This window comes from Patiria miniata, unplaced genomic scaffold, assembly GCF_015706575.1.
Source record: "Patiria miniata isolate m_02_andy unplaced genomic scaffold, ASM1570657v1 HiC_scaffold_20, whole genome shotgun sequence".
NCBI lineage: Eukaryota > Metazoa > Echinodermata > Asteroidea > Valvatida > Asterinidae > Patiria > Patiria miniata.
Window position 1 is genome coordinate 36860697 of NW_024037059.1, and position 24752 is coordinate 36885448.

Genomic DNA, 24752 nt, shown 5'->3' on the forward strand with positions numbered 1-24752 from the left:
TCTTCTTCTGTGTTGCAGCTTAAAGAGGCTGACCCAATCGGGCGACCTCTTGCAAGAGTTCAACAACCTCCTGACCAGGGAGAGCAACTGGATCTCGCAGGCCGAGGTCACGCTCATGGAGTTTGAGCACGTGGCCAAGGGCGCCCTCAACTTGGAGCAGCAGCTGGTGGCGGCGCGCGACTTCAACACGTCGGTGGCCCGCCACCAGCACCACATGATGGAGGCCAACGGGCGGGGGGAGGTTTTCATTGGACAGGCCCAGGTGGGTAACAGTCATTTTCTCTGAGGGGAACCAGTTCCTTTTTGTTTAAAACGAATTAGTCTGTGGTGGTTGGGAACCAGGTTGGGAACCAGGTTCTGTTGGTTTTTATTGAATTTTCTTTTGCGGGGAACCACTTGCGTTTTGTTTTAAAGTGGATTAGTCTGTGGTGGTTGAGAACCAGTTTCATTTTGATTTTTGAGTGAGTGAACAGGTAGACGGGAACCGGTTGCTTTTTGGTTTAAGTGAATGTGAGTGTAGGATGGTTGGGAACCAGTTTTTGATATTTTTTTTATTGGATGAGTTCATGTTTAGCTGGGAACCAGTTAATGTGGGTTTGAAGGGAGAAGACTTTTTTATTGGAAAGACCCAGGTGGTGTTACCATGGGTTTTGATTTCGTTTTCTTTCGTAAGCGAATGAGCTGGCTCCGTTTTAGAGGAAGAAATTTTGAAATGTTGAAAATTTGAAATTTTGAAACCAGTTGGTTATTTCAACACGGCGTGTGAATGTGGACAAGTCGATTGGGGGAAATCGTAACCAAATTTGCATTCTACTGTTATTTATGTATGAAGATGGACGTAGAGTTAGAACTAGTTCAAGCATAAAAACCAACTTCAAATGATGGTGCGGTGCAAAGTTTTCAGGATTCTGTACGCTCTACAAAATAAGAATTTCCCTTTCATTTCGTTGGTACCCTCCCCTATTGTTGATCCCATTCTTAAACCTGTTTGGATGTGCGCAAGTGCAATGATTGGCCAAAAGTTTCTCCGCATACAGTTGGGTGCATTTGTTTTATTTCAGCTGCTCAAATTGTGTAGAAAAAGAACAATAACTGGCATTTTTAAAGAGAAAAGATTTTTTTAGAGCATGCAAAGGTAAAGTTTAGCTACGGTAGACACCATAAGACACATGAACGGGCAATAAGTTTGAGAGAAATAACTCCATAGTACGAAAAGAAATACTGTTACTTGTTGCATGGTAATTACTTTTTGGAATTGCATAAGTGGCGTTACTTACAGTATTTTGTTTTGCTTTTGTTTCACTTTCAGTCGTACGACTCCATGGTGGAAGCGTACAAGGCCAAGATCCAGCACCACCACCCCCGCACTGTGGCTAAAAAAGACGGCCACATACCGGGTGCGCGGTTGGTCCGCGAGGACATGGAACGACTGAACAGGCGTTACCGTGACCTGGTGGCCCGCGTGAACTTGCGCGTCGACACCATCCATTCCGCCGGAAATTTTAAAAATGTAAGAAAAAAAAGGTTTGTTTAAAACAAAACAAAACATTAAAAGTGCGTAACACTTTGGGATATGTAACACTTTTACCTACTGAAGAATGTTGCAACCAATATACCTAGCGAATTGTAAGGATGGGATTAAACATGGCTTGTGAAAAGCATAGTAAAAACTGACATGTTTCACATGCACAAGCAGAGCATTTGCAATAAATACAACTACAAAAATTGTAAAGATAGGATGAGACTTAGCTTGTAAAAAAAATTTGAAAAAATGCCACGTTTCACTTGCATAATTTTTTTTTCAAATTTTGCATTCATATTTTTTTGCATTTTCCATCCATACATAACTTGCTTGTTATTCATGTACGGATTTGCTCCATTTAAAAAAACCCACCAAATCCTTACATAATTGATTCAAATGATTTGTGATGTTGGATATTTTCAGAAAGTATATTTTTTCTTTTAATCAATTTCATTTTCACAGAACAGCCCTCATTTTGTTTGTGTAGATTGCCCCCTGTTATCTGAATAACATTGGAAAGATTCTCCATTTTTTAGTTTGGAAATAGTTTAACGAAAATGAGGTAAGATACAAAAAAACACTGATCCTAAATTTCAAAAAAATTATGTGGCGAAAGCAACAAGTTGAGATTCCTTTAGTAAAAAAAAAAAGCATAACAACAAATAAACGCAACATCTGTGCTTATTTTCGGATGATATTTAACTTGAAATTTCCACTGATTGAGTAAAAAAAAAGGACTGATTAATTATTAGTCCATCGCAACTCCTTCATTTTTGTCATCTTTGATTCTTATGTGCTGACTGTTTCTCTGTTGCTGGAATTTTTTTTGCTCATTCAGCTGTAACACATCTGATGCTATTAAACCACACATTTATGTACCTCACAAAACCACCACAACCCAAAACAAAAAACAAAACAAGTAATAACTGCAAATCAAGCATCACATATACACATGGCAAACATCACGCACCGCCAAGTGTGAGTCTTCAAATGCAGTCTGAGTGGCAAGTGATATAAACTCGCCGGTAAAAGCTGAAGAAAAATGTACTAACATTTCCTCATAATAACTTGTTGTCCTCTTGTGGGACTGTATTATTCCTGGTTATGTATTAAGCTAGTCAACCGCACTGCCATTCTAGCTATTAGGTGAGTCCTGTCACTATTTTTGCCTCCTTACTCTAAAGAAGTCTTCCCCCTCCTTTTCTTTTTGTATTAACTTGTACCGAATCATATTTGTAATACACCTCCATTCCTTGTTTCTTGTGTGTTGTACAATTTGCAATCCGATCGCTCTTTGACTGATTTCAACATCTGCAACCAACGTCCCTCTTTTTTTTTGCTGCCAGATTTGAATAATATTTCCACATGTACCTTTGGAATGGCACCAAGTCTTGTTGCCTTTGTTATTGTGTCCTGTGTGGAGCTTTTATATATGAGTGGTTTCCCTGTTTGAAAGTTTGAAGGGGGTTACATGTTTTTGGGAAATAAATTTCTCATCAAAATATTTTGTTGGAAGTTTTGTTTGTTCAGCTTTGCCGAGCATTTTCCTTCATTTGTGCACTCTTGCTTCTCTCTACGCCAACTCTTGCGTGCACACGATGTTGTGGCAGTGAGTGCCTTTAACCATTTCATGACTTAGGTTATTGTTTTTTTCCCCCCGTTTACATGATAACAAGGTTTGTATAAAAAAGGAGAAGAAATTCTGCTGTGTGCTACACCGAAAAAGCCTGTTTCCTAGAGAATTTGTGAAAAAATTCAAATTAAAGCACTCCTTTTGTTACTAAACTTAGGGCAAATTACTTAGTTGTACTCAACACACAACAATTTGTTTTTGCTCCAAATGTGTAAGCAATATGCTGCCTTGTATTAGTTATTAAAGCAAAGAAATTGACAAAAATAATCAACTGAATTGCTACAGTTATTTTTGTGTGTGTTTATAGATGAGTATTATGTCTTGTATTAAGTAAATGAAAAACTTTGTAAATTATTGTATCATATGAATAAAACTGATTCTCAGATACACCAATCTTTGTAATATTTTAGTTTGGAATTTGTACATGTAGTTCGTAGTTATTTTGCATTGCATGTTTGCATTTGAAAGTTTAATTCATTAAGCACGTTTCCCCATCTCATTTTCCTTCCATTTATGCATGTCATTTTGGTTATGTGTTTGTGCATGTTATATTATGCATGGTACAATTTTTCAAAATATAGCTTTCTTAGGCTTAGCTGTACAAGTTTAATTCTAAGGATATGTTTTTCTTTTAATAACACATTTTTGTTACAAAGGGGAAGTTCTTTATCACATGTGGATTTGTTGTTTATTTCATTCTGACAATAACCACCACCCTTCTGTTCTGTTTTAGGACCCAGAATCAGCTATTGAAGCGAATCCGATAGTCCAATCAGTGCAAAGTGCCGAGTTGGCGTCTGTACTGATGTCAAAGGTCAAACAGCTGGGCAGCCAGGAGCCAGAAGGTGGCCCGGTTGTTCCCGCGGAGGAGAATCTGACCGAAAAAGAGCCAACGGACAAAGACGCTCTTGGAAATCCAAATCCTATCAAATCCAGAGATCCGAGTTTAAAATCAGATAATCCTCACCCTCAATCTGGAAATCCGCATCCCGGTAATCCGCTTCCTGGTAATCCGCATCCCGGTAATCCCCATCCCGGTAATCCGCATCCCGGTAATCCACATCCCGGTAATCCACACCCCAGTAATCCGCATCCCGGTAATCCGCATCCCGGTAATCCGCATCCCGGTAATCCTCATCCAAATCCAGAGAATCCCAAATCTGGCACCGGCAACCCTGGCACCAAACCGGAGAATCCCAGTCCGGAATCCAGAAATCCCCATCCGAAAACTCCGGATACAGATGATCCGTATAAAACGAATCCCCATCCAAGAGAAGGTAATCCTCATCCTGGTAATCCAAAACCGGATAATCCTAAGGATAAAAAGGAAGGCCCGAGCACGAGGAAAGAGTACTCTGTCACTTCGACCACAAGGAAGCTTGTGTCTTTCCCAAGAGGTGCGGATGATGAAGGTGCCAAATCTGAGACATCTAAACTGCCAAATGTTCAAGCAAGAAGCACCCCTCCTGATGATCCTTACAGCACAACCTCTTGGAAGCCTCGTAGAGAAGGCCCACCAACTTTCGGAGAAGCCAAGCCGCTAGGGTCAGCCTTTAAAACGTTTGACTTTAAAATACCTGAAAAGTCTGGAGAAGTCTCACCGCTGACTTACCAGCCCCCCGCGATAGCCAGCCCCGAGGTGGTGATGTGGCGTGTGCAGCGCCTCCTCAGTGCCGAAGTATCGGTGAGCCATTTGTCGCCCAGCGAAAAGCGTTTGAGAAGCTTTTTCGCGCAGGACACCTCTGCTTCTCCCTCTGATTCTGTACTAACTTGGGTAAGCTAGAGTCTTAGTCACTAATGCATCCCACTCTCTCTCCTCATTGGGCTCTGCCAACTAGCCATCTCATTCTCAGATCTCCAGAGCGCCGATGTCGGGTTTTTTTTTATTACAGTTCTTATACCCCTGAGGTGGTTCAGTTCACAGAGCCTTGCATGTCTATGACACTAGCACTAGCTTGTCAACATCTCCCGACACTAAACATTGATCTCTAGATTTTTTTTTAACCCAGCCCCCTTCATCTTCTAGTGCTTTTCAAATTACTCAAGAGCCTTCACTTCCAGCAACCCAGCTCCTTCGCCAATCACAGCAATTCCATCTTTAAGTTTCTGTCTCATCCAACTTGCCACTATTTCCACCTCCCCTGCTTGGCAAGATCTTCCCGACACTACCCATTGATCTCTAGATATTTTTAGGACCCAGCACCCTCCATCTTCTAGTGCTTTTCTAATTGCTCAAGAGCCTTCACTTCCAGCAACGCAGCTGCTTCACCCATCACAGCGATCCCATCTTTAAGTTTCTGCCTCATCCATCTCGCCAGGATTTCCACCTTCCTTGCTCGGCAAGATCTTCCTGCACACACTACTTATTGATCTCTAGATTTTCCAGGACCCAGCCCCCATCATCTTCTTGTGCTTTTGTAATTGCTCTACCACATTGCTAGTGAATTTGAACATCCATCACCATTTTAGGAAGAGGATGATCTGTAGTCCATCTTTACTCATGCATGGAAAGGAATGTTGCAAATTGTATCTCATTTATTGAAGTAGGTTGCTTGAACTTTCCTTTAGATAAGACATAGATTTCCATTGTATCTTTCACCTGCTGACTTTTCCCCTCTCTTTTATCACAAACGTTCTGCTTGCAGTAGACTAGGTTTGCATAGTGGTACCGGTACTTTCCTCGCCTTCCACCGCTGTGACCCGGGTTTGAATCACGCCTGGGCCAACATGTGGATTGAGTTTTAAGTCCCTGCCTGATTCCATGGGTTTTCCCTAGAATGTCATTCTGGTGGTTTTCCTCCCACCACTAAAACTGTAAGTTCTTTCCACATCTTCTACCAAGGGACCCCACTGGAAATAAGTCCAGAGACTTTTGTGGGCTATTCCAGCCAAATAATTAAAGGCAACTGTGTAGGTAACTTCAAATATTGAAAGAAAAAATGAAAATAGAAGATTAACATTCGTGTTCTTCGCAGTTGCCTTCAGTATATGTAGATTGCAACAGGATATGTTTAAAATTCAGGTTCTGAAAGCTGTGATAATAAGAAGTACTTTCTCAAATAATATAAAGCTCAAGCTCAGGAAAACTCTTAATATTTGATCTAAATACAGCAGTGGTGCTAATCTTTCTGTTGCCTGTAACGCAAATTTCCCGCTTCCCACCGCAGTTTGTCTCGTTTCCCTGCAAGTATTGTTTTCCTAAAGACCTTAATTGGAATCACTTTAATCATTGTAGACGTTAGACCTAGATTAACCGTTGTAATGAGTTCATTTCCTTACCGCAATAAAAAACATCTCATGATTCTGTAGTACCATTTTGTGTGGCTGTCATTCATTTAATAGTCGAACCTTTTTCTGTACTTGGAAAGTGTGTGATTTCATATTTTCGTGCTTAAAAATTCTCCGATACATGAAGATCATTTTTTTCCTTCAAATCGGTTTAAAGGTGTATCTGTCTGTACTTACCCCTTGCATATTATTTGTTAAAACAATCCTCATTCACACATGACCATTTTTGTTCATATAGGTATTACATCATAAAAATGTTAAGTCATTGTTCAATTGTTTCAAATGAAATAAGTATAATTCTTTATTGGTTGATTTTGTTTATACTGAGATGCCCAAAAAAAAAAAAAATCAGCAGAGAGGTTTTCGTAGACAATTTTGGCAAAAGATTACATCTTTGGATGCAGTTCATATTTAATTTGAAAACTGCTGCGTACTGTACCATATCAGTTACGAGTCATAGAGGTCGTGGTTTTGGTCGACAATCTTATATTCTGAAAATACCCAGAATTCATTGGAGTTCCTTTTTCTTCTTTTGCTTCTTTTGTTGTTTGAAAATGAGAAGCGAAGACAAGAAGACGATTGCGTGAGTTAAAACTCTGCGTGTGGAATGTTCGAACGACTCAACCACTTTTATTAACACAAATCAAGAATGGTTTCTTTGTTTTTTTGTTGTTGTTTTTGTTTATACTTATTTCATCATTATTTACCACGTTGTTTTTATCCATCAATCTGTTGTCCCTAATTCATAACTGCCACATTATTAACACAAACCCAAGTTCTTGCTGTGAATTTAATACCGTTTTGTGTGTGTCTGTGTTTCGCCTTGTCGCCTTTCAGAACCAAACGTGTGACTAATAAAAACTTCCAAATAAAAAACCTTTTAACCCACGAGTGTCTGTGTCCTCATTTTCCCAAGGAATCAAAATCTTCCCATTCTTGAGTTAACACATGTCATTACTTGGGAAAGATTTCCATATAAGAAGTTCACTCAACACTCTGTGTACAGACCCTATGAGAGTGGACTGAAAAATTCTAAGTGTTTTCTAAGAAAGTGCTTGTATTTTCTCACTGCTCAAGTTGACTTTGATGACTACAGAGGAAAATTTGTGAACTTCGCATATGGTAACCTTGCCATTACTTGTACTCATGTGTTCATTGACATTCATTGTGACGTGTACTTTTGTAGACTTTTTCCTGCCCTAAGTTTCAAAGTATCCGTACATCAGATTTGTTTCTGCATTTTGCTAATTAGGAAGATTCCTTCAACTGTCGGTTACCAAAATTTAAAATACTGATTATTTCCTATCCACGGTGTTTACTGAAGCATTTTTTTTTTGACAATTTTATTTTTCTTTTGCCTGCAATATTCTACATGTAATTTCTCAGTTTTCAACAGTGCTGGGGGTATGATTTTACTTGAACACTTAGGAATTCAGTGTGGTTTTGTCGAAGAATATTTTTTGTTTTACTTTTATTTATCTTGTGTTTTCAAGGTCTATAATTAGGCTATTCAAAAAGTGGTCCGTTAACCCATATAGCAACTGTACTACATTGTATTACGTTGTGTTTATTCACTGGTGAATCCATTAAACCATCAAGTGATTGGGCAGTTTGGGACGCTACAGGGAGTAATAGGTGGGGCGGTTTGAGATGATACATTGCTTTTAGGGTGAAAAGAAGCAAAATTGTTGTGATCTAGAATTGCACCTTAACTTGTGCACCAAAACAAACAAATCAATACAAAGTAAAAAAATGTACATATAAACCCAAAACAAGTATCACTAGGTACTTTTATTTTGTTGGGGAATATCATATCCAAAAAAGTATTGATAAGAACCGTTTAATGTTGGAGAAAAACCCACAAGCTTGAGGAGACCACTAAGTTTAGTCAGGCTAAATAGGAACCAAGTCAATCACTCTACAAACTCGAACGTAGTCATTCATTTTGTAAATTTCTCAAGTGAAGTTTGTGTTTCCGCATCTTATTAACTCTTAACTGGAATGTTATCATTTTCATCGTCATTGAACCCTTTTGGTCTTCAATTTTCACTAATATACATTTGTGTCACCATATTGCATTTCTAATTTCTTTTTAAAAATTCTTTTTGGGGATCTTTTTTTGTCAAATGACATTTATGAACTTGATTGTTTTTTTTGGTTTTGTTTTTGTCAGATGCATAATTATATTTGTAAGGTCTTGCACCCAGACTGCATTACATGAGATATCACACCACATGCATGGCTGCCTTGCTCACATTCTGTACACAATACAAAAAAACTTCAATCTTGACATCAACATGACCACAGAACACTATCCATTCACAGTTAATGAATATGATTGTAAACAAACTATAGAAATTTTTGTTGATTTTCAAAGATGACTTTGGCCGTGTCCAAATCACTTTGGCTACGGCTAACAATAACACACGAGTCTATGTGAAGTGGCTGTAGCCGCTAGCCAGTGGCTTCCATAGGTGCACGTGTTATTTCCGACCGTATAACCATTAAGCGATTCGGCCATGGCCTCGGTTCAATATTGCCTGACCTTTTGATCTAACGTCGACCTTTCACCTCTGACCCCCCAGGCCGACCTGAACAAGGAGTTCCGCAGCATCTACCAGGTGGTCAGCGAGATGGTGTACTACGTCAACATGACCCAGCAGAAACTGACCAACATGGAGGTCATCAGTCAGGACATTCCGGCCCTGACTGTCCAGATGGAAAAACACAAGGTAACGGAGAGACTTGTGTCTGTATTAAATAAGCCACAACTACTGTATCATTAGCAATATATAGTCCACATACAAGACTATAATACATTTATATGTACACTGGTGGCAGCGGTGGGATTCAAACCCACGCCATCGAGTCGGGCAGTTGTGAAGCTACTGGCCCCTTGTTAAAGAGTCTTTTTATCATTCCAAAATGACTTTTCAGAACCGCACATACTCACAAAAGAGATTTATTCACATGGTGCTATCGCAAACTTATCTTGTCTTAAAATGACTTTTGCAACCTTATATATGATCATCTGTATTTAGCCCAAAAAGATAACTTCTGAATTATCAAAAAGCTTACTTGGATCAAAGATTGTACTGGTACTAAACACCCCGTGAAACTATTCCGTCTGGCTTGCTTTCATTTAGAAGAAAGCAAGAAATGTAGGTGATTTCTGATGATCAGTGATTTGACTGATTTTTGGAAATACAGAGTTCTATAGACAAAATCGTGTTTGGTGATCAAAATGTTGTGCGTCATTTTTCACTGTTTTCTCGTAAACTGTAATTTAAGATTAGGTTTTGAACATTCTTCTGTGGATTTGGAGTGGTGTTATTATTGGAAACAAACAAAATGCATGAACAGCAAATGATCGCAAGAAAGCAATGATCCTTTCTTTATTCTAATTACACATAAGATTAGCATAGAAGTGGGAAACTTTTGGTCTCTGGGAACAAGACTATACATGTCTAAGCGCTCACTGCATGTGCTCTTCTTTTTTTTGTTTCTATCACAGATCTTCCTGGAGGAGATCGTGCACCACAAGGAGCCCATCCTGGAGTCGCTGAACCGCGCCGACCGCTTCATCCACAACAACCGGGAGGAGTGCCAGAAGGCCGAGTGGGCGGAGCAACAGCAGGAGCTGAACGCCAAGATGGGGGACCTGCGGCACGGCTACGACGTCATCGTCCAGCTGGCCGAGGACCGACTCAAGAAGCTCAACTCCACCCTCGGCCAGTTACACAAAGACAAGGATGAAAAGGTAATGAGGAATATCAGTTTAAACACAACAGCCGTAAGAGTTATAGATTTGGTGTTTCTATTACCTGAGGGCGCCCCATGGTGCCATTTGTGTTCTTAGGCAAGACACTTTATTACAATTGCCTCTCTTTACCCTATAGCAGGTTAGGCGAAGCCTCGTATTAGTTATATCTGTATTTTGTATGAAGTGGATTGCTAGTCCCATTCACATTGATGCTTCTTCACAAAATTAAACGTTTAGCTGTTTTACATGTATTCTGCATCTTGTTTATGTCACTTGGAATATTGACAGTTAAAGTTTGTTATTGTTTTTCACAGGGTGTCCACAAAAAGGTTGTGCAAGCAGATATCCTTAAATTTCTCAAAAAGTGCTTAACATGAGTATTTCATCTTGATGAAGCATATTTATTATACTCTTGTGTATAATCAGTGAAATTGCCATGGAAATCCGTTCATGCAAACCAGAGATCTAACAGATTATAAAGGCTTATAGGTTTTTCGCCCATTCCAATGGGATGGGATTTACACTGTTAACTTAATTTACGTCAGAGTGAAAAGGCCCATGGTAATCAGATGCACTGATATCACTAACTGTGTAAATCCCATTGGAATGGGTGAAAAACCCTTTAGCTTTTACAATCTGTTAGATCTCTGGTTTGCATGAACGGATTTCCATGACATCTTCTCTGATTATGCACAAGAGTATAATTAATGATTAATGTGCTCCATCAAGATGAAATACTCATTTAAGTAGTTTTTGAGAAATTAAAGGATATCTGCTTGCTCAACTTTTTGGGGGACATTAAATGGGACATTAAATCCAAAAGGCATGACGCTGTGAGTGGCCTCGTCTATTGCGAAGGCCCTTTTATAGACTCTGTGCACAAACTGTAGGTGGCGCTCTTGTGACCACTTTCGAGAGCCAGAGTGGGAGGGACTAGTGTTCTTCTGAATGTGTGCAAATCCATTAGGTTTCACATGAGCGTTGGCAGAGATGCCAACCATTACTCTTTTGGAGTGATTATTAAGATTTTGAGGCATGTTACTACTCTTGAAAATTCCAACTGTCCTATACGCCAACATTGTGGTTACTCTGAAAAGTACTGTGGTTACTCTTAAACTCGACTCTTGTCCTATGTATTTACATTAGCATTACTCTTTGCAGGAAGAATCATTACTATTTTGTAGTCTGTAAAGTTGGCATCTTTGCGTTGGGCGTCGTTAGCAATGTCCCTTACCAGTGGTCTCCCAACTCTCCCTTTTTAACAGTTGAGAGATTACTAAGTAGTTTGTTAGATTTTAAAGATTTTTTTTTTCAAAATTGCATTTTTGCGTCCCCCCTCTTTTGCAGACGGCCCTGGAGAAAGCCTACTTGGACCACGTGGCCAACCTGCAGAACCTGCTGCAGTGGGTGTCGGAGGTGGAGCACGCCATGGGCTCCGCCCAGCCTGAGGCGGAGCAGGTCATGACGCTGAACGGGCAGCTGAACAACATGAAGGTAGGTGGATTCAAGGATAGAATTCTATCCAAAAAATCAACTGCTTGCGGTTCCTGCTGGTTTTTAACATTAGGTTTAAACTGGCTTGTTCATGGTCAAGTTGTTGAGATGTCTCCGTTAAGCAAGGGGTTGTGGGTTCGAGTCCCACCCTAGCAAGCTTGTAATATTTTTTGTTCTCACAAGTCCAGGGTTCCAAGCCACTCTGGAAATCAGAGAAAACCTTGAAAATGACTTTTCCATGTTTTTAGTCAGGAAAAGTTAAGTAAATGTGGGGAAAACAGCAAAAAAATAAAGGAAAACACAGAGAATTCGACAGTGACCCAGAGGGGTTCAGTTACTTTTTGCCATGTGTGTTTCTTGTGCCATGTCTCCAAGTTGTGTCCGTTGACTGACTTGCTATGGGTGTCTTTTTAGTGTTTGTGCAGCGTGAACATTACACACCTCGCCAGACAATAGCAATAATACGGTAGCTGTCCAGCAACCACCTCTTGACTTCCCAGCAACCTCGTTAAAGTGAAGATATTTCTCGTGGAATTTTGGAAATATCTCAAGGGAAATATCAGTTTCACAAGAAACAAAACAGCTTGGATGTCCTTGCTCCAAACCTACTTGACCAATACATCTTGGGACAACTTTGCAACAAAATGCCCACACACCTGAAACGTACAGGAGCCTGTGACATTTGCACTAGCGTGGTACCAACATAACAGCGTATGCTAATTGTGGTTATTGCTGTATGATAATTGTGGTTAAATTTGTTGTATTTGCCGTTAACTGAGAAATGTAGTGTCATTAAAAAGAAATGGCCGACAGGGTTGTAAATTGTACTTACATTTCGTAATTTTTCTTTGAAGGCTTTGCGAGATGACGTGGTCAGCCACGAGCGCGCCATCCGCCAGAACATCGACAACATCCTGCTGTTCCTCAAGAAGCAAGGCGACAAGCTGCCGCGCCAGCATGCCACCCGCCTGCAGGACTACGTCTCGGAGCTGCGCATGCGCTACGACCGGCTGAACGGCGAGGCCGACTCGCGCGTCAAGCAGCTGTCGGACGCCCTGGACTACCTGCGCAACTTTGACAAGGAGGTCTCTGCCTTCCAGCACTGGCTGGGCAAGACCCAGGACACCGTGGACGGGTTCGGGCGGGACGCCGGCCGGGACATCAACGTCCTGAAGAAGCAGTCGTCCCAGCTGCAGTCGCTGAACACCGAGATCCGCTCTCAGAAGGAGCAACTGAACAAGACCAACCTGGCCGGACAGGGATTCCTCAACAACGCTAAGGTGAGAAATTTGTGACTGTCAAGGCCTTATAAAAAACATCTTGTATTGAGTTACACAGATTGCCGCCCCTCCTCTCATAAACAAAAGGAACATGGATAGGGATATATTTGTTTGTATGTATGTATGTATTTACTTTCATGTGGTGCATAGGTATAGATGAATCTGAGTAAGTGATCACTGTACACTCACGAGGCCCCCTTCAATGGAGAAACCACAGGGCACACTCTTGTGCAAAGCACCTGCCCCGTGACAGATTATCTGGACAATAGCTACCACAGTGCTTTCGCCATTGAAGGGGGGCTTCGTGATAGAAGTGATAACATGCCTGGATTTGTCTATCCGGTTTGTTAGTGTGACGTCATCTCAACTTAACCATGCGTACTTCACATGATGTAGCATAGCAAGAATGGAACCGGAACTTAATGCAACTTGAGTGTTTAGCCAAAGGGCGCTTGTAATCAGTGGTGCGTGCGCTTGTACGACAAAGTCACTAACGAACAGGATCAAGGTCATTTGCATATTTCTCATAGAGAAACTTAGGCATAAATATGTGACGGGTTCCCATGAGATTAGCCTTTGTCATTCTGATGAATATAGGAATTATTTGGATAAAAAAAAGTTGACATGCAAGATGTAAGGGCTTCTAACGCAAAAAGCTGGTCTTGCAACTTCTTTAAAACTCTTTGAATTTTTTAGCCTCGGGTGAATTTACTGAATAATTGCCAACACCTGAGCATTCTTATTCAAACGTCTTCTCACTCCAGGCCTACAAGCAGATGTTGCACGAGTTCCGGACCAACGCCCTGACCCGTCAGTTCAACAAGACGTTCAGCGAGGCGCCGGACTCCAACGTCATCCAGGACAGGCTGACGCGCCTCAACGATGCCTCCGACAAACTCCAGGTAAAATTCGCATCATCCACAAATGGAGAATTGTTTCCAAAAATTGCTACAATTTATTCCTATTTTCATGATAGTGGTATTACTGAAGGCTTTGGTGTTGGACCCATTCCCTCAATATCAACAAGATTGCATTTTTTTGTGAAGTTAATATAACCTTGGAGAAAGATTTGGGAAGACTGGAGATCAGGAAAAACCTTGAAAATGAATTTCTGTTTTTCCAGTTAGGGAAAGCTCAGTGAATTTTGGAAAAAACACACCATAACTCGGGAAAGCTCAGGGAATTTTGACAGTGGCCCCAAAGGGACAGGTTTTTGCCAAATTGGCATATGTGCGTCTTGTGCCATGTTTTTAAGTTTGTCCATTTTTAAAACTTCAAATATTCTGGTGTATTTCCATTTCCCCGCAGACCAAGTATGACCAGACCAACGACCACTTGTTGGAGCTGATCGGCAAGCACCAGACCTTCAACGAAAGCCTGGGCAAGTTCCGGACCTGGCTGCAGTCGGCCGAGCAGACCCTGGGCAAACTGCTGCAGGAGCCCATCGCCGCCGAGCCGCTGGCCGTCCAGAAACAGATTGACAAACTCAGGGTAGGTTGGGAGATACAGCATATCGCCCGCTCTCTCTATCCTAACACGTCCCCCACCATTACAACTATCTCCCCACACCTATTACTACTACCCACATCTATGGTTAAAAAACTATTTAAAAGAATCAATAACTGTGCTTGGAGTGTTGTCTTTTTGTAAACCTTCAATTGTTTAAATTGCTGTTTATTTTTACTTTCTTGCAGACTTTCAACGATGAAGTGATTGAGCATTCCAGAGACATTGAGCAAGCCAAAGAGGCCGGTAAGGACCTTGCCGACGCCCAGGACGAAGTCAAGAATGACGTACAGCAAGCCCTTGGTAGGTTGATTTAAGGTTCTTCCCAGATTTTGTCAAAAGTGAGGGAGGTGGGATGGTCATGTAATCCCGTTTCAAACTGTGGTAATCCTCTTGCAAACTTTTCAAGACAGTCAGTCGGTGAGTCAGTGACTCAGGTTCAAAGAGGACTGTAAGCTGGCCCCATAATACCCTCATTTGGACACAGCATGTTTTCGTGACTCATGATCAGATGGTCAGGGGTGTGAATCCAGCTGCTGGCCATATGTTGTGTCCTTGGGCAAGCCACTTCACCCCAACTTGCCTCTCTCCACCCTGGAGTAACCTGCAATGAACTGGCATCCCATCCAGAGGGACTAGAAATGATCTCAGTTATTTCATACCTTGGAAACCGGATATAAACCCCGACCTAATGGGCCATATTGGCTCGCGGTGGACTTAACTTTGTTACTTTTTTCATTCACCAGGTGATGCGCAGGAGCGCTACAGCCGTCTGGAGCGACAGATCGCCGAGCGCAGCAACACCTTGCAGATGACCCGCATGCAGTGCCTGAGCCTGCAGGACAGCCTGCACAGCCTGCTGATCTGGCTGGAGGAGAAGGAGAACACGTTCAACAAGCTGGACACCACCAAGACCATGGTCAAGAGGAACGCTGTGATGGAGCAGCTCCAGCAGCACAAGGTAGCCACTCAAAATAGGTCCAAAGGCTTCCAAATAGGACTAATAGTTTCATACTCCACACAAACGCAAATGTGAATGCGAAGCAAATGTGACGTCAAGAAACTTTCCCTGCAAAATTTGCTGGTGTCGAAGTGTGTTAGACTTTTGTGACTTCACAGTGTGAGTACTTGCCAAGACATCGGAAATTTGCATTCATGCCCACTTTGGCGCTGAGTATGAACGGACCTCAAGAGAGCCTGGCAAATTTAGTAACAGCGCTGGTCCTTTTTTAAGCACTCCATTTTGGGCACATTAGGGAGTGTTCAAACAGTATCTTGGTCGAGGTACTTCTTATGGATCGCAAGTACATCACTAGTCCAGTTATAAGAAAGCCCAAGTCCACAGGGACAATCACAGGTAACGTAGCGATGCCCTTGTCACAGCTGTTTTGATTAGCTTGCGATGTAATATTTTTGAGTGGATGACTTGTGTACTCGTGAGGACTTGTGAGGACTTGTTCTGGTTTTGCAATGGACTCGACTACAACACTGGCTCAGATGCATCTGAAAACTGTTCTGGTTTTGTTGAGGCCATACTCTCAATACTGCCATATTTTCTTTTAACGTTGACTAAAACCTACTTTCTTTATATTTATCAAATCTCTTTTGTCTCCTCTCCCCGCCTCCAGCTCCTCCAAACCGACATCGACAGCCACAAGCCCAGCGTGGCCTCGGCCAACGAGTCCTCGGCCGAGCTCATCAAAGAGTGCGACCCAAAGATGGCCCGCAACATCCAGACCCGTCTGGACGACCTCAACTCCCGCTTCGAGAAGGTCATTGTCCGCGCCCGGGACCGCAAGGAGTCCCTCTCCTCCCTGCTGGACCGGCTGGTTCAGCTCCTGGAGGAGGTCGGCGATCTGGAGGACTGGATACTGCCCGTGATTGATACCTTGGAGTCCAGGGAGCTGGTGAGGCTGGACCTGCCAGACATGGGAGGCAGACTGCAGGTAAAAATAAAACACTGAAACCTGAGGCCCGACCTCAAATTAGAATTCCTTTCCTGACCTTTTCGGAAGAATCCCAATCAATATGTTTTAACCATAACGCCCTTGGGCGTGTGAAAAATCACATGAAAATTGGAGAATTTTACACGTTTGTAACTCAAGATCAAAGGGTCAGGGGTTTGACTTCAGCTGTTGGACGTATGTTGTGTCCTTGGGCAAGCCACTTTACTCCAACTTGCATCCCTCCTCCCCAAAGTATAAATGGGTATCAACATTGGTTTTGGAGTAACTTGCGATTGACTGGCATCCCTCCTGGGGGAAAAGAAATAATTATTCTCTGTTGTTTGGTGCCAAGGAAACTAGAGATAAGCACTGGCTAGAGATGAACACTACCCTAACTAATCCCAACCTTCCCCCGGTCCCTAGGACTACCAGCGTCAGGTGGACAACCGCCGGCCCCAGTTTGAGAAGATCCAGAAGATCGGCCAGGAGTTGCTGCGAGGCTCCAAGAACGCCGACACCAGCTACGTGGCCGAGATCCTGGACAACGTGGGCCTGAACTGGCGCTCCCTGGAGAATGCCTTCGGCCGAAGGTAAGCGTCTGTCTGTGCTGTCAAGAGTTTGGCAATAGAGGGCTCCCTCTATACTGATTCGCAGATCATATTCATTCGCAGAATTTCTCAGGGAGACATCAGGGGAAACTCGGGGAAAAATATTGTTTTCAAAAAGTGCTAGGAACTCGGTGTGTGGCTAGCTCTTGGCTGTTTGCAGCTCAGCGATAGTTTTCTCAAAGTAATTTTTTGTTGTGCTTTGCAGCACCTTGAAATTGAATCCGGAAAATGTTTCCCTGTTTTACGGAATGTGTACTTTAGAAAGTTCACAGCCGATTTTAAAAAGCACCCATAACATGCTGAGCACTATTTAAAAAACCCCCAAAACTGATTCAGTTGGTGCCATGCATCTGTTGTCACAATTTTGTTCCTCCCTGTGTCCGTACCTATCCCAGAATGCAACAGTGGGAGGAGCGCAACAAGGCCTACAAGGCCTTCGACGAGAAGGTGAAGAACGGCACCGTGTGGCTGGGCGGCATGGAGGACAAAGTGAACCAACTGCAGCCCATCGCACGGGACAAAGAGACCATCAACGTACAGATGCAGCAACTGCAGGTAGGGGACTATTAAAGGGAAGAAACACCATTTGCATACATCAAAAAACGAAATGATCGAATTATCACGAAAAACCTTACTGGATTGTTAGGGAATGACAGTCTAAAGCATCCTGTAAAATCGTGGCTCCTGGTGTGCTGACATTTTCAATGCTAGCATCTATTATCCACCCTCGAACCATGTTATATTTGTATCATGTGACCCTGTTGTTGGCCCCTTACAGCCGCTCCAGAAGGAGTACAACGCCTACCGGCCCAACATCGAGGATGTGCGCAAGCTGGGCCGCACTCTGGACACGGTGACCCGGGAGGCCATGTTGCCGCTAAACGTGGCGCCCAGACGCTCCAGCCTTGCCATCACACCCAAGGAGGGCAGGTACCAGGTGGAAGGCAGGTCGTCCCGGATGCAGCGCTACGTGCCGGAGGAGCCCGATCGACAACGCTTGAGCTTCTTTGAAGAAGGTCTGTGTCCCGTGAAGTCAGGATCAATGTTGACTCTTATTACTTTTATCACTTTTTATTTCTGGTAATGAAACCAAGGATTCCTCAAAAGCGCCCTAGGCACTGTAGCTCGCAGGCCTGAAGAAACCTGTAGAGGGAAGTCTATGAAGACATTACAGTTTTAGAGGTGGGAGGAAAACCCCAGAAGAATGTTCAGGGGAAACCCACGGAATCAGGTAGGGACTGAAAATCAAATCACATGTGGGGCCAGGGCAGGAATCGAACTTGGGCCATAGAGATGGAAGGCGAGATAAAGGGGTCCATTGCACCAACTCTCTGCTAAATTGCGCTGTGTGACCACTGGTAAGAGTTCTAGCATTTCAGGTACAATGCTTTCACGCATAGGTGGCATGTGCATGAGGCAAATATGCCTTACTAATTTTTTAGCAATATGTGCTCAAACCCATAGCATCCTTTGGTTCGTACCGGTAACTCGGCAGCGTTGCTGTTCACGCGTTTATAGTTTCTCACTCTGTCATCGTTAAGGGGGTAGTTCTGCTCGTAGTCCGTTCCATACTTTGGTTGGAATAGCTGAGGCGTTATCAGGCAAATTCTTTTCTTCAGTGATTAAACATAAGGAAAAAATGTAGTATCCAGACGCCACTTGTTTGGTTGTATACAAAGTCTATGGAGAGCTTTTCAAAGTATTTTCTAACAAAGTTGGAAATGTTTCTCAGTCCCAGTCTTTTCAACATATTTGCAATGACTGACCTTCATTGAGATAATATATGATGAAAAAAGTGGCATCGGGATGCTTAATTCTGTGGACCTAATGCGTTTTCAAGTTACTTGTACTACAGTTCTATTTAATTCAGCTGATAACATAGATTTTAAATGACAGTACAAACGAAGTAGTCTCACAAAAGTATTAAAAAATAAATAATAAAGTTAGATTATAAAGGGCAAAGGTGTTGAATTGTAGTTCACTTCGAATAATGTGTTTGCAAACTTTTCCCAAGTTAAAGCTTTCTTTCGTTTCCTGTGTTTCTCACAGAGCAATCGGAGACCCAGCGCACAGTCAACCGCGTCATCGACCGCTACAACCACCTGGGCAACAAGCTGAGCTTCCGTCAGGAGGAGCTGGATGCCTACCTGAACCTGGCCAAGCTGTACGCGGACCGGGTCCGGGTCATGAACGACCAGTACGACTGGGTGACCAGCGTGGAGCAGCAGCTGGACAGCCAGGGGCCACTCAGCAACGACATCGGCACGCTGGAGGAACAGTTCAACAAGATGAAGGTCAGTGTCCTGTAGGAATTTTTAGCTGCGGGTAGCAGCTCAACAAGTTATTAACAACTTAGTTATTAAGCTAGTAACAAACGTTGACACTGTCTATTGCCCCTACATATTTTGACGGATTTCAACCCAACTTTGTCAAAAGTATCATTAGCCCAGCCCCAACATGCCACATGACCAAACTGGGGTCAAAGGTCATCATGGGGTCACTGGGGTCAAAAACCTGCTTATTTTACTCAAAACACTATTCCTTCCAGAAATTACATGGCACAATCACGTGACTCGTGCATGAACACGAATTCGTTGGCCTGCTCGAGCTTGCTTTGTAACATTTTGACTAAGATGCTCTAAAATTGGGTACCAGCTAAGTTCCCCTTTTACATAAGTTGCTCATGAATAGCAGAATATAATCAGCGGCCCCCCCCCCCCCAAAAAAAAATGGCCTTCCATGCTTGTGACTTCCCCCCCCCAAAAATGCTTTACTAGTCAAAATGCTGTTTCGGGTGTTGCTGCATTATGGATACCTTGGTTTGCCCTTGCAATCAAGTTTAGGAAATAAGCAAGCGCGGAACACTTGGAATAGTAGCAGTGCTAACGCCGATGATTAGGCGAGATCTGGCCTGTTGTGTAGACAAGACTATAAATCTATCCCATTGTGTAGACCACAGTGGTTGGTTTGTAATTGCGGCGAATTTGTGAACGGGTGCGCGCAAGCATTGCCAGGACGCACATGCGCGCATGGTTGCTATTAGTAGTCAGTTCTGTGTGTGACTTTGCGTAGCCGTAATTTTCTGAATGAGAACGTGTCCCGGATGCAGATTTCGGGTGCAATTCAAAACATGACTTGGCAACTTTTGAATTCAGATTGAGATCCTAAAATATTGTTTTCTTGGAATATACAGCATTCACTGAGCCAAAACTTATTCAGGTTAGTTGTTAAGCACCAGTCTTTAGATTTTTTGCACTTTTGTTGCTTCAAACAAAAAAAGCTCAAATTACAAATGATCTACCTGCATTTTGAACAGCAGAATCAATTTTTGTAGTGTTGTCTATTTCACTATTCATTTTCCTAAAACTCCCCAGGTTCTCCAGCGTGAGATGAACGACAGTCGCCCCCAGGTGGAGGAGGTCATGATGTCCACGGAGGGCTTCATGCGGGAGCACAAGGAGCGCCTGGGCCCCGAGCAGCAGGACGTCCTGCAGCGCGGCGTCTACGACCTGCGCTCCCACTTTGACAAGGCCAACCACAAGGCCGGAGAGTGGACCAGACAAATGCAAGACAAGGTTTGTAAACCACCATTGAATTTTCCCAATTTCTCAAACAATTTTGATCTATTCTGATGCTGATTTCACCTGTTTCAGATTTCGCCTTGCCACCCGGAGTCACGCTAACCAAATACAGTAGGACTTCACATTTGTTTTTTCTTCCTAACAACTTTTTATTTTGTATATTTTGTTTTAACACAATACCCTACTTTTCTGCGATGTTGGCATCTGCAATCCTCCGGGCCCTTTTTTTTCATTTTGCACACAAATGAACCCGCCCTGCAAGAGCAGAGTTGTTGTAGCGTCACAAATGATTAAAACTTTGTAAAGAAATAGTTCAGTAACTATTATGTATTGTGGGAATTTTTGGGTTCGAAGACTCTTTTAAAAAGTGAAGAACTTTGCTAAGAAAAGAGCAATTGAAAAAAACAAACAAACAATTTTTCAGGGTGAAACTTGAAAATAGCATAGGGAATGCAGCTTTAACTATAACGAACACGATGGTGCCGACAAACTAATTTTGGTATACAGGGCGTGATTTGTAACGAATTTCACCCACCTATGCTCTGCATAATTGTACATAAGATTCGGGACGCAAAGAGGATGAGTTATGTTATAGCAGAATTTTCGGTATAACAGTGTTTATTGTGGCCACACTCTACTGTACATGTAATACCAACGATTTTGTGTAAGAACAAAAACAGTTTGATACGCTACCATGATGTCACTCAAACAGAATTGAAATCTGACTTGGACCTTTTCCCTTTCTTATTGAATAGCTGAACCTCCTTCGTGAGGTCCAGGAGAAGATCAACACACTGAGCAAGCTGGTGGAATGGATCAGCGACACGGAGCACCAGATGGGCAGCCAACAGCCGATGAATGAGGAGCTACGCCCGCTGTCTGAGCAGCATCGTCAACAGAAGGTAGGGTTGATGAATGCGTGTTGGCTTTTAATAGTCACCCACTTGGTCTGTGTTGTAATGCGAGTAACCATAATATATTAAGTAACCAGCCTTTTTCTTTTCGGACTCTATACCTGAATTCGGTATACACTTACTTATTTTTTACATTTCGTCGTGTGCCCGGCAGAAGGTCATATGCGCGTATGCCCTTATGCGCAAATGCGTAGTCACCAAAATGTTCCCAGCAAAAGGGCATATCCAGAAAACTGCCTCTATTTTAATGAAATTTAAACATTTTTGTCATAAATTAATACAAGTATTGTTCCAAAACTTATGACTCACACCTGTGACAAATTTCAAATTCATAAGATTTATATTATGCGTGGGAGAGTATTGGATTCATAATACGCACGGGGAACAGTAAAACCTTTTTAATGCAATTTTCTTGAAAATGACTTTTGGGTCAGAACGCTCATATCCCCTTGTACTTTAAGCATCCAAAATACAGTGAAAAAAAACTCATTTGATTATTACAGTGTCATTCTTTGGGAGCAAGTAATTTAAAAGCAAAGACGATTTTCGGAATGTCTTTTTTGTGTAATGGAGTAACCACATTTCCAGAGAGTGCCATGCGAAAATGAGGGAACACACAGCTTTTTGTATATTAGCTATGTTTTTTTGGAATATTGGGCATGTTTATGCGGCCCCCCCCCCCCAAAAAAGGAAACGTGACGTCCAACTGGTATGAAGATTTCAGCACTCAGTATGTAAAAGACGGCATTAAAAGTGTAATGAGTGTTTAATAATCGGGGAATTGCCCTGTTTTTTTTTCCACCCAGGTTGTGTATGATGACGTGCGTGTGCACCACGAGCCGGTCATGCTGGCTGTGCACAATGCCCAGTTCCTGCTGGAGACCCAGCCAGACAAACTCAGCGACAGCAACCACAGCAAACTCAAGGACTACTCCGGTGATCTCAAGGTGAGCGCTGGGGTCACAATCCTGGGGGGAAGGGGAAAGGGGGTGGGGTATGCCCCTTCCGTAATATTTTTTTGTAAGTTTAAAACTTGTGATGGGCTTGTGATTAACTTGTGATTGACTTCTGATGGAGTTGTGATGGGCTTGTGATTGACTTGCGATCGACTTGAGATGGAGTTGTGATGGGCTTGTGATTGACTTGCAATTGACTTGTGATTGACTTGCGATTGACTTTTGATTGACTTGTGATTGCCTTGCGATTGACTGGCAATGGGATGGACTTGAACTCTGTTGTGCTCATGTCAAGATTTGATTTTTCAAGTTGGGATAATCAATGTGCCATATGCCAGAAAAAAAATTGCGAAGGGAACAGCTAAGGGGACATAGCTCGTAGCACAGAAAATTGCAAAGCACAATTGAAATTGCTTAGCCAAAAATGATTACCAGCCAAAAACGTCATGCAGTGCATATTGCTTCTGACTGGTATCCTGCTGATTTTTGTTTAGTGCATGGATTTGCTAAGAACTTGTAATATCTCTTTTTTTTTGCTCGCAGGGGCGTTACGACCAAGTCAACGCCAGCTCTGAGACGCGCAACCACCACGTCACCTCAGGCTACAACGAGCTGCAGAAGTTCGACCGGGAGTTCTCCTCCTTCGAGACCTGGCTGCGCTCGGCCGAGCGCACGCTGGACGCCTACCTGATGGACGTGGCCCGGGACCGGGACGCGCTGCGCAAGCAGGTGGCCAAGATGCAGCCCTTCAATGAGGAGGTGGTCTCGCACTCGGCCGACCTGCGCTTCATGAACATCTCGGGCCAGAAGTTCCTGGACGAGAACCAGGTATTTCCTCATTTGTCTTATGAATAATTTGAAATGAACTTCAGCTCTGGAGTAAAAAGATAGTTTGTTTTTGTATTGTGCAAGAACGTGATTTCCAGAACACTGACTGACAAATTGGGTTACATTTCAAAGAAAAGAAAAAGAAAAAAGATGGAGAAAACACATGATTAAAGGACTTGTTGTTTGTTCCCTCCCCCGCCCCCTCTTTCAGGATTATCGCCAGAAGCTCAACCAGTTCCGGGATGCCGTCATGAGCAACCAGTTCCTGCGCAACTTCCGCCCGGAGCCCGAGTCACAGATCATCCGCAGCAAGCTGTCCGACGCCAACGAGCGCTACGAGCGCCTCAAGCTGAAATGCAACGACCACACTCAGCGCATCCTCTACCTGCTCGGTACATTTTTTTCTCTTTGGTTTTAGTTTCGAACCCCGTCCTCATTGAGTTGTCCCGAAATTTTACCCGCTTTGCATGACCGATTCACTGAGACATGCCCAAGGAATTTGGTCACAGTATCCAAAAATGTTTTGGGGAGTGTGACTCTTGATCAGAGGGTCAGGGGTTTGAATTCAGCTCCTGGTCATATGTTGTGTCCTTGGGCAAGCCACTTCACCCCCACTTGCCTCTCTCCAACCAGGAGTGTAAATGGGTACCGGCATTAGCTGGGGAGTAACCGGCGATGGACTAGCATCCCGTCCAGGGGGAATAGAAATATTCTCAGTTGTTTCATGCTGCTGAAACGGGAGATAGACGCCGGCCTAATGGGCCACATTGGCTTGTGACAGACTTTACTTTTTTTTTACTGTCCAGAAATGTTTTTGTGATCAATTGACAATTGTGCAGTGATGCGTGACTGAAATTAAATGGAAAGTCCTAGGGGTATCTGCACAACCAAAAATTGTCAAAATTGACCTCTTGGGTTTGTAGTTATTTCAAAAATAGTCAGACGGACAGTTTTTGGGGATATGCTGTGTAGGAACAAAGATGCATTGTTTATTGTCGAGTCCATCACGAGTCCGGTCACAAGTCCGGACGCAGGTTTTGGCCTGTTTTGCCAAAATAAATATAAACAAGCCATGTTATGAATGTCCCTGACCTATCCTCTGTGTGCAGGTTTGCACGAGAAGTACCGCACCGCCGTGGACTCCGCGCTGGTCTGGATCGACAACACGACTTGGGAGATTGACGAGATCACAAAGGAGCCACTGGGCGAGAGCCAAGAAGTGGTCCAGCAACAGATAGACCGCATCAAGGTGAGTGGAAGTGAAAATTGACATCTTGGTATAGTTCCCTGAAGCCCAACCGATGGATGACAATAGATTTTATCATGCACGTTTTGGTACCTGTCTTATTTTTGTTTTATCGTTTGTTGAAAACAGGTGTTTGTTTAGACATGTTAAACTGACCCAGTATGCATTATGACCAAGACAGGTTCTC

At 42.9% G+C, this 24752-nt stretch overlaps 1 protein-coding gene across 1 annotated transcript in view; it reads left to right on the plus strand.

Moving 5' to 3' along the window:
• Positions 1 to 24752, plus strand: part of LOC119728943 — a 288712-nt gene that overhangs the window by 80513 nt on the left and 183447 nt on the right. Inside the window, exons 27-47 of the mRNA XM_038201391.1 lie at positions 19 to 262; positions 1310 to 1510; positions 9029 to 9175; positions 9958 to 10203; positions 11554 to 11700; positions 12555 to 12980; positions 13745 to 13882; positions 14289 to 14471; positions 14675 to 14789; positions 15233 to 15447; positions 16115 to 16432; positions 16856 to 17022; positions 17436 to 17595; positions 17819 to 18056; positions 19090 to 19334; positions 20415 to 20615; positions 21377 to 21523; positions 22342 to 22482; positions 23035 to 23319; positions 23531 to 23711; positions 24429 to 24568. Coding sequence (XP_038057319.1) covers positions 19 to 262; positions 1310 to 1510; positions 9029 to 9175; positions 9958 to 10203; positions 11554 to 11700; positions 12555 to 12980; positions 13745 to 13882; positions 14289 to 14471; positions 14675 to 14789; positions 15233 to 15447; positions 16115 to 16432; positions 16856 to 17022; positions 17436 to 17595; positions 17819 to 18056; positions 19090 to 19334; positions 20415 to 20615; positions 21377 to 21523; positions 22342 to 22482; positions 23035 to 23319; positions 23531 to 23711; positions 24429 to 24568 — 4285 coding nt within the window. The remainder of the gene's footprint in view (positions 1 to 18; positions 263 to 1309; positions 1511 to 9028; positions 9176 to 9957; positions 10204 to 11553; positions 11701 to 12554; positions 12981 to 13744; positions 13883 to 14288; positions 14472 to 14674; positions 14790 to 15232; positions 15448 to 16114; positions 16433 to 16855; positions 17023 to 17435; positions 17596 to 17818; positions 18057 to 19089; positions 19335 to 20414; positions 20616 to 21376; positions 21524 to 22341; positions 22483 to 23034; positions 23320 to 23530; positions 23712 to 24428; positions 24569 to 24752) is intronic.